The sequence below is a fragment of the Gobius niger genome (genome assembly GCF_951799975.1).
Source record: "Gobius niger genome assembly, chromosome: 18".
In the NCBI taxonomy this organism is placed as follows: domain Eukaryota; kingdom Metazoa; phylum Chordata; class Actinopteri; order Gobiiformes; family Gobiidae; genus Gobius; species Gobius niger.
In genome coordinates this window covers 19,377,418-19,386,987 of record NC_136869.1, presented here as the reverse complement: position 1 = coordinate 19,386,987, position 9,570 = coordinate 19,377,418, and the positions used below count along the sequence as shown (strand labels likewise).

Here is a 9,570-nt window from a genome sequence, read left to right as displayed (position 1 = left end):
ACAAAGTGCAGCACCGCCCCCTTGTGGCGGCTCATTAAAACGCAAGCTCTGTGTGTGTTTTGAATATTCCATCTGTCATCCATAATATAATATTAATAATAAAATTGTTTCTAGAAAATTTAAACAGAAATAAAGACAAACTATGACCAAGAAAAGAGAGACTTTTGTCGTTTAAAGAGCAGGATCACGTGACTCCTATGACGTCAGATTATACTTTCTTCCGGGTGCTCGCCTTCAGCTCGGGGGACTCATCGCGGCCAACGAGAAATCTTAAGTTTTGTTTATCTTTTTAGCCTTTAAAATCTCAAAATGAATCGTCTTTTTGGCAAAGGGAAAAACGTTCCGCCACCAAACCTCGGCGACTGTATCGGAAGCGTAAGTAATACTCGACAACAACTTTTGACGGCTGTGTTCAGTGGGTAAACAACAAAGATGGTAGAGAGTCCCTGGCTCGGATTGATCGTCTTACTTTTGACCAACTTATTACAAGTGTAGCAAAAGACTGCTGTAAACGGAAACGGTGAAATATTGCTCGCTCTCAACTTTTTGTATTACATTGTCGTTTTTGTTCATGTGTAAGGCGTCTTTACATTGTACAGATCCGAATTAGCGTGTGACAAATGAAGTGGCTAACAAACAAAACGATGGGCTTGGCTGGCATGTTATCAGCATTATGTCATACTGAAATACTCTAACAACTGCTGCTCTGGCCTTTCACTCGGTTAATCGACTGGCCACAACTGGTTTAACTCGTCGCTTTCGCCCTTTTGGCTCAGGCTATTGTTCTGTCAGCTGTCAGACAGACTGGAGCGCGTGCATGACGTACAACCATGAAAAAGCCTCTGTCTGGCTGAATTTATAGATATTTAAAGTAACATAATATTAATAATAAATTCACTGCCATGTTTTTTTTTCTTTCTTTCAGGTTGATTCCAGAGCAGAGTCGGTTGACAAGAAAATAGCCAGACTAGATGTTGAACTTGCGAAGTACAAGGACCAGATGAAGAAAATGAGAGATGGGCCTTCTAAGGTAAGACTCCCATGAATATGAATGAAATATCAAAGCAGCTGAAGAACACAATGTGCATAGTTGAACTGAATCTTTGACTGTTTAAACAAACATGTGTCGGTTGAGTGAAAATTGATTAATTGAAAGCCCTATTTCCCTCCTCATTTATAGAATATGGTCAAACAAAAAGCCATGAGAGTTCTGAAGCAGAAAAGAATGTAAGTGAAATAACATTGTTGTATATTTGAAAATTCAAAATAGTGTTGATTTTTAATGAGCCTTTTCTTTGTTTTCCAGGTATGAAAACCAGCGAGACAATCTTATGCAGCAATCATTCAACATGGAACAGACTAATTACACAATTCAGTCACTTAAAGACACTAAAACTACGGTAAACTCTCAAATGCTCTATTCTATGATGATCAAAGTCATACGTTTTGTACTAATACATGTTTTTTGCAGGTTGACGCCATGAAAGTTGGCCTGAAGGACATGAAGAGAGCCTACAAGGATGTGAAAATTGATAAGATTGAGGTAATACTATGTTTCTTTGTTTTTGCTTTCAGAATTAATTCAGGATTTCAGGCACAATTATTTATTTTCCTCTTGTGTAGGATATTCATGACCAACTCGAGGACATGATGGAAGACGCCAATGAGATTCAGGAGGCAATGGGCCGGAGCTATGGCACTCCTGATATTGATGAGGATGATCTGGAAGCCGGTCAGTACCAAAGATGCTGTTCTACTCATTCCACTGTGAGCATGTGCTCACTCAGTGTTTTTTTGGGTGTGCACACAGAGCTGGATGCTTTAGGAGACGAGTTCTTGATGGATGACGACAGCTCGTACCTTGATGAGGCTTCAACAGCTCCAAACATCCCAGAGGGTTTGCCAGGCGAGAAGGCAAACAACAGGGTAAAGTGTTCTTTCATCCGAGATGTCAGTGCTTGGTTTGATATGGGTATTTACATAAAATGATGTTTTATTTTGCAGGATGGCGTTCTTGTGGATGAGTTTGGCCTACCCCAGCTCCCAGCTTAGGGTTACAAATGTATAATAACCGTGTATGTGTATTTATCTAATGGACACTCCAAGCCTTGAATCATAGGATTAACCAGCAAAGCAGAGATGGTGGTAAAATAAATAATTATGCTTCAGCCTTAACTTTTTTATTATAAATATATTTTGTGCAATAGTTGGAGGTGGGTTCTTTACTTTGTACAATTTCTGCCAACAAAATAAAATATATTTTTCAAATGGAGTCAGTGCGTTGAAGTACAAACATTATCCAGTATTCATTATACAACCATTATTAATGTTTGGCAATAATAAATATTGATTTGTAAAAACAAAAATGACGCGTTGGATGAAGTCGTCACCAGCTGAGTCTGTAGCTGTGGGGGAAGATCTTCCGATGCAGATATTCAACAACCCTGGTCTTATTTACGAGTTTTTCAAACTCGTAAAATGGGATCTGAGGAAAGAACATAATTGATTGTCTCCCTGACAAGGACTATCATAAAAACTAAACATAATTGTATTGTTTCAAACCTGAACAATTTCATATCCCAGAAGCTTGAGGTGCCGTCGTTTAATGGCTTCTTGGCCCAAAAGCTGCCTTCTATTTGAAGTAAACCTCTTTTGTCCATCAATGCACAGGGCTATTCTGTAAGATATTCAACAGATTTTTTTTTTTAAATCGAATTGTCAAAATGTGATGTGAAATATTTAAAATACCTTTTAAACACTTCATCCTTATGACTGGCAGGCAAGACATAACCTTCTTCATCAAGCTTGATCTCCACATCTGCGGAATACCAAAATCCTATAAAGCATTTGATAAAGACTGACATTTTTACTGTACATCAATAATATGTTACCCAGAGTGTAGCAATATGGTGTCAAAACTCTAGAGCCGAAATAAGAACGAGCACCGAGCAACTCCACCAATCCAGTTTTCACAGAATTGTAAAAATGCATGTCGACTGGCGTTTCCAGCGAGTGTCCAGGCGTGAGGAAAGACTTGACACAGTACCGAGGGAGAAGCCGTGGTCCCTGAAGAGAAAAAACATTATTCTTAATTCTGCCATTTGAAAGAAGCAGGACAGGTTAAACAGCATGCATGTTTAAATACAATACCTCATAGAAAGGACATTCTAACTTCATGGTCATGTAAAGCTGAGTTAACTGAGCAAGAACGTATCGGTCCATTCCTGAACCCTGCTCTGAAGGGGAAAACAGAGGTCAGGCCAAAGTAAAGAAGACATTGATGAAGAATATAACCGCATGACCTAATGTTTACCTTGCAATAGTTGGAGAAAATATCTGCTGAAAACTTTGGAGACAAAGTTCACAGGGAACCTCTCCACTAAGATGCAAGAATGAAGCAAGTTGAGCAAAGTGCGAGGCTGGAAGTGTGAAGAGCGAGTGTGTAAGATTGTTTCAACTTTCCTGAACACATCGCCAGCATTAGGTGGGAGGTAGCAGAGCTTTCCAAAGGGCATGATTTGCCTGGCCACCTGGCTAGTAGTGTAGTCATCTGCTCTGTACACAAAACTCTCAGCCACAGCATCAAACACCGCAGGAGACAGGATATTTCTCCTTCCAAAGAACTGTATGACCTTGGTGACTGTCTCTGGATGGGAGGTGAAGGTCATTTTGGGAACATACTTTTCCATGGCATCCTCAAAGTAATGATCACTGTGACCAAAGTGCATGAGCGCTTCAAGGACAAGTGTGAGCTCTTCATCAGTAAAGTGAGGTACATGTCGCACCGCCTGTTTACACAGACTAATCACTAAAGGCCTGGCCTGAGTTTGATTTAGGACGGTGAGGACATTGAGCAAGTCACTGACAGTGGAAGGATTCATGTGTGAGGTGACGGTGACAGCGTGAGTGTGCATGGCATTCAGCAGGTCACAGTATTTCCCATCAAAACCTGCACCTCGTTGAAACAGTTTGTATACCGCTCTGAGCTCTGCTACTGTCCACTGAGCCGCCCCCTGCTTCTGGAATTGAGACATAACCTGCCCCAGCACAACAGAGCCAGGACCCTCCAAAGCCAACATGGCCTCACCCAAGTCACACAGCTGCCCTATACTTAGGTGGCCCTGGTCGAGCCTCTCCTGACTCTCGGAGACCAGGCGCACCATCAGAGTACTCCAGGGGTCCAAGTAGAGCCGTGTGCAGGCCAGGAGCGCAGATATCAGACCGGCATCCGTCAGTCGGCCCGAGTCTTCCTCCAGCTGCTTGCATAGAGCTCTTATCATGACATTCTCCAGCACAGACGGGTCCCGAAGACAGTTCTCACCTTGCTCCAATTCAGCAACACGGTGTAGTGATGCTGCAGCCATGGAGTCTGTCATTGTCTCCACAGAACGCAGGAGTCTGAGGACTTGGTGGGATGAAGTGCACTTGTTCAGGCGCTGAGAGAAAGCCTCCTGGTCTGCTATAGTGGGATGGTGCAATTGTGTCAGGCAGACCCGGGGAAATGAATCCTTGTGGAGTCCAACAGAGCTGCTGCTGCTCATCAGAGACGGTTCACGGACTATAGTGGTCAGTCCCCTTCTAGTCTGGTCCAGTCTGAGTTTCTGACAGCCATGGTGTTGGGTGCGGCGAGTAGAAGAAGTACACAGACAGGCTGCACACAGGTCCTCTGACTTGTACCCAAAGAGCAGCCGTGGGTTTGAACAAGTAGAGGCATAGCGGCAAAAGCCCATCTGTCCCAGCTGCTTTGGGAGTTGTTGGAGTAGTTTCAAAGCCATGGCTCCCAGTTCACTTTTGAGCAGCAGCTGAAAAAGAAGAATGAAAAGTCACTAGCACATCTTTCTATAATAAGCTTTACTGTGGTAATTTCTGCTCGGTCCAGACTTGAGTAAGTAAATCAACCTTGAGGGTTATCTAAACTCTTAGCTTAGCTGTTAGCCTGAGCTAAATCTCCCACACAACATTGCCTAAGATATAAAATACCTTCTCTGGATGGGCCACTCATCAAACTGTAGGAGTAAATAAATCAGTTCGTACCTGGATGATGGGGCAGAAGTCCTACAGCCCGATACATAACCCCAGTGAGGCTCCTGTTGCAGAGCTGACATAACGTGGTTTCATTTGTTCCGTAACATACACATAACCGCGGTGCGTTCACGGAACCTCGAACATTGTCGCTGTCAGTGTAAAAATGTAAAATAAAAGGCAATAAAAAATATGTTCTTTCCGAAAATAAATGAATTTTATTATCTTTAACATTCATAAAATGTTTTCTATGGGTAAAAAACAAGATTTCATTAGTGCGCGAACGCATCCCTGAAACTATTAAATTTGTAAACAAGTAAACGCATGATTAATGCAGACCCGGATCTGTGCTACAGGCATGGATGTATTATAATAACGCTGAAGTGTGCATTGCAACCTGATTTTGAAATGTTTGCAATTTATTTTAATGGCGAGAATCTCTGGTCTACCCTTTTTGTTCCGGAGCCGGAATAATTAGCTTCACTTGGCGATTTCTTCCAAAAGGAGACCCCGTTCTAACTTTTGTCAAAGTAGTTCCTCTTGTGCTATGATCAATTTCTACAACGAGTGGCGCGAAATGTGTAATACTAGGCCACAGGTATAATTGTGAGATTTTTTCCAAGATTGAGAAGTTGCAAAATACCTCAAGGCTGTACAGTTTTAACAGTTAAGATTTTTTTCTACATCTGAATTGTATTGTTTCTTTGCATGTTTTAAAGTTTCTTCCATTTCTTAACCACATATGCACAACACCCAAACCCAGAAAAAAAGAGGAATGACTTGGATTAAACAAATGCTGGGAGTCCCATGTATACCAAAGGTAAACAAACTCTACCCAGCATGGCACAAATATTTGGATAAATTCGCTGTTTTACAGTCCCAAAGAATTTACAACGGTTCCTGCCTGCACATGCCAAGTGAGTGCTGTAGAAGACAAGTCATGACTTGTCACATTGTACTTTTTTTTTTTTTTTATGTGGCTAAAAAGTAAAAAAATAAAACAGATCAATACTGAAATGTGTAACAAAACAAGACTGTAAAAACAACTTCATAAAGGGCTTTATTCAAAAAGTTTATATTATAAAATGTATAAATTCAGACAACCCAATCACATGAATTGTGAATTACTTCACACCTTGTATAACAAACATTTGACACATTTTTAACCATAGCAGTCAATCTGCCACTAGCAAATACTTGAGACTTATTGCTTTGGTTTGTTTTAAATCTTGTTTGTGTTTATCAGTTGAGACATGCAGCACTGAAATCTAAGTGATGGAAAAGAGGGTGGAAAGAAAAGTTGTTGCATGGTCTCTAATCGTCCTTATCCTTGGCACCATGTTTTAGGATGCGTGTGAACTCCACATAGTTGAAGTTACTCTTCTTATCGATGGGGGCCTCCCTGAAAAGCTCATCTACCTCCTCATCTGTAAACCGGTCACCCATGGTTGTGAGCAGCTCTCTGAGGTAATCTTCCTGGATAAAGCCTGACAAACACATTGACAGATTAGATTGATGCATTTAAGACAGTAAAATCAGTTTCAAGGGTCTCAAACACATACCGGTGCCCTCTTCATCAAAGCAAGCAAAGGCATTCCTGATAACGTCCTCAGGGTCTGTGCCGTTGAGCTTCTCTCCAAACATTGTCAGGAACATAGTGAAGTTAATGGGCCCAGGAGCCTCCATCATCATGGCTTCTAGGTAGTCTTCTGTCGGGTTTTTTCCTTTACGATAACAGACACAACATGTTATTGTAAAGACAAACAGGACAAAGTGGTTGACATCAGGTTGTGCTCACTGCTTACAAAAAACAAAAACACTAAGTGACAAATATAGATGTAGACTGTATATATAATGCTGCAACCACCAACATGTTATCCAAATGCATTTACTGTAAGCCAAAAATGTAGAAATGGTCCCTCACCAAGAGATGCAAGCATGTCATGGAGGTCCTCTTTGTCGACAAAGCCATCACGGTTCTGGTCGATCATGTTAAATGCCTCTTTGAATTCCTGAATTTGAGACTGATCGAACATAGCAAACACATTTGAGGTGGCGCGCTGAGGGCGCTTCTTGGTGGTCTTTCCCTTTGCTCTTTTTGACGACATTTTGACGATTTTTTTCTGCAAAGAAAAAAACACATCTGGTCAGTAACCATTTCAAGCAAATATGAAAAAAGATGAGAAACAAGATTGAGATCAGATTTTATAACCGTGTTTAGGGGATTGACATGAGGCCACACGATCATGCACACAAGTCCAATTAAAGTTATGATGTCATGGCACTATCACTATCCAGCATCAGAGTAATTTTATCCAGCACCAACAATTCTCTGGAGCAGTGTCCTCATGGTGCTATAAATGGAAATGTTTCTTGTCTTTCTAGGTTGATCAGCCCAGTGGTTTTTGCAAAGCACAGGAAAACTACTGATGTGAGTACAAATGCCCAAATCAGGCAATGACTTGTGTAACAAGACCAGCAACATAATAGACAGGTTAATATACACGCAACAGGCCTTTACTGTTGCCCCGTCACACATCTATGAACTTTCAGTGTTATTTTATTATACATTTTAAGGTTTTATACAGTTATCAATGAAATAGTGGTATTTTGATACGGCGTTGAACATATTGACGCAAAGGTCCAATGTAATATTAGCCAGCAGTCATCGTGGTGCTAAACTCTAAACTTAAGTAGTTACGTTATGCGTTTATTTTGGTGTCACTAAAGATTTGCGGCCTGGTTGTGTCAACATTTAAAACTATCCAGGCACTTTGTTAACTTATGCAAGGCACACTTGGACTTAAAACACATTTAAACAGCTAAAGCATACAATATATCCTGGTTTAGATCATGTGTATGATATGGTTGCGTTTCTTTCAAATTTAGCATCAAGGCTAACAACTAGCCGTGTTTTCAATAGAGGTTTAAATTTGCTTGTACCGAGCTAATGAATGCATCGGGAACGCAGTTGCTGAAGACGGCGTTAAATTGTTAAATCACGACGAGGATGATCTTTTAAAGTTCAATAAAGTAATGTTAATGTAGCGTTTTACCTGCCAACGATCCAACCCTCGGGTGCTAGTCCAGTGCTGCTCTTTTCTCAACCACCGCCCTTCACTTCCTGATCAAATTGTTGGTTCCGTACGACAACAACTGGAGCAAACCAAGTGAAAAAGGGGGCTTCATCATTGATCAAACATAAGTTATAATACATCTACTCACCCTTAGTTATATGTATGTTCATATTACATTAAAACATCTACTCAAACATTTATTTTGTCAATAAACCCCATAAGCGGAATGGAAGAATAAAAGTTAAAAGAATTGAAGGTAGCCGCACCCCCGCCAGAGATAATGGTGCGGCCACAAAACACTCCTTTGCCTGCGTCGACATTCCTGCAAATTGCCCTTTTATGGCTTGAAATCCTCCCTATCCATCAGGGAATTATACCAAGACAACTAGGATCATTTGGCTGTGCTGATAGGCCTACATTATTGTGCACATATTGGCTTAAGTGTGATTAATATGATTGGATTTTTTGTTTTGTTTTAATTAGCCAACCTTTGTGTCTTACATTCTTCAGGGATTAATTAACATTTTATATTAATCAACACATTTATGAACATAAACACCAGCATAGCAAATTAACAGACGGGTAGCTGTTAGATGGACGTCAACATTTAGAGATGATGATATTAAAACATGGTCAAGCAACAACTGTTGGAAAGAGAGGCTGCAAGGTCGAGCAGCCCGTGGAGCCACTGAGTCACAGGGTAAATCAAGTCACATTGTTTCTCTGAGGGTCACATTACAATTAAAGTCAAAACAAAGAGTCCAGCCATGTAAGTTATTTCATTATAGTGCCCTTGTTAGGCTATGCACTTGGTTGAAAATAATTCTCATATTTCATAGAGGCCTATATAAGATTTCTGCCGAGACTACAGTAGCACTGGAAAAATATTGTAGGACTAAAAACAACAACAACAACAACACCCTTTTTGTCTCTTGTGGCTTCTTGTTAACCCTTTAGAGTACATTTATAGTTTGTTACATTATTTTATGTTAATAATTTGTTACAGACATAGGCCCATGAAGTACAATATTCTTAGAGGCTACCATTGTGCTTGTTTTTAGATCATGGGGGAAAACAGACTAAGGATGTCTGCACAAGCCTAGTGCTCAGCAAATAATATTAACTGATTCATGATTATGGAAAATTCTCATGAAAGCCTGTTGGACTTATTTTCACCAGAGTTTCACCAATAAATGGATTAAAGCTCCAGGTTGGGCTAGCAATTCAACTCATCTTTTTTATTAATCATCTAAGTTCCACAAAGGAACATATATCTATCTACATATAGGAAATGAGTTCAGCGCAGTAAGAAAAGCCAAAGAAAGATACATGTGCAGGTGAATAAGTAAATAAATAAAATAAATAAATAACGTGGATATAATGCTCAAAAGGAGTACATTTGAGCAGTAGATACATGAATTTACTATAATCAAGAAGATATGACACATAGTTATTTTGTCCAGTGACTATA

The 9,570-nt window shown here is 40.3% G+C and overlaps 3 protein-coding genes across 3 annotated transcripts; 1 reads left to right on the top strand and 2 right to left on the bottom strand.

Annotated features, from left to right (window-relative positions):
* Window positions 1-221: 221 nt before the first annotated feature.
* Window positions 222-2,144, top strand: chmp5b (charged multivesicular body protein 5b). The gene is made up of 8 exons (XM_079576617.1): window positions 222-375; window positions 926-1,030; window positions 1,181-1,227; window positions 1,307-1,400; window positions 1,472-1,543; window positions 1,624-1,732; window positions 1,811-1,926; window positions 2,005-2,144. Exons 1-8 carry the CDS (start codon window positions 310-312, stop codon window positions 2,050-2,052), a joined length of 657 nt encoding a protein of 218 aa, XP_079432743.1. The 5' UTR covers window positions 222-309; the 3' UTR covers window positions 2,053-2,144.
* Window positions 2,145-2,351: 207 nt separating this feature from the next.
* fastkd3 (FAST kinase domains 3) lies at window positions 2,352-5,161 on the bottom strand. Its single transcript, XM_079576614.1, has 7 exons — window positions 5,035-5,161; window positions 3,314-4,802; window positions 3,151-3,236; window positions 2,892-3,066; window positions 2,749-2,818; window positions 2,563-2,677; window positions 2,352-2,485 (listed from the first exon to the last, which is right to left on the bottom strand). Exons 2-7 carry the CDS (start codon window positions 4,773-4,775, stop codon window positions 2,387-2,389), a joined length of 2,007 nt encoding a protein of 668 aa, XP_079432740.1. The 5' UTR covers window positions 4,776-4,802; window positions 5,035-5,161; the 3' UTR covers window positions 2,352-2,386.
* Window positions 5,162-6,084: 923 nt separating this feature from the next.
* myl12.1 (myosin, light chain 12-1) lies at window positions 6,085-8,166 on the bottom strand. Its single transcript, XM_079576181.1, has 4 exons — window positions 8,079-8,166; window positions 6,947-7,145; window positions 6,585-6,746; window positions 6,085-6,509 (listed from the first exon to the last, which is right to left on the bottom strand). Exons 2-4 carry the CDS (start codon window positions 7,128-7,130, stop codon window positions 6,337-6,339), a joined length of 519 nt encoding a protein of 172 aa, XP_079432307.1. The 5' UTR covers window positions 7,131-7,145; window positions 8,079-8,166; the 3' UTR covers window positions 6,085-6,336.
* Between the last annotated feature and the right edge of the window lie 1,404 nt (window positions 8,167-9,570).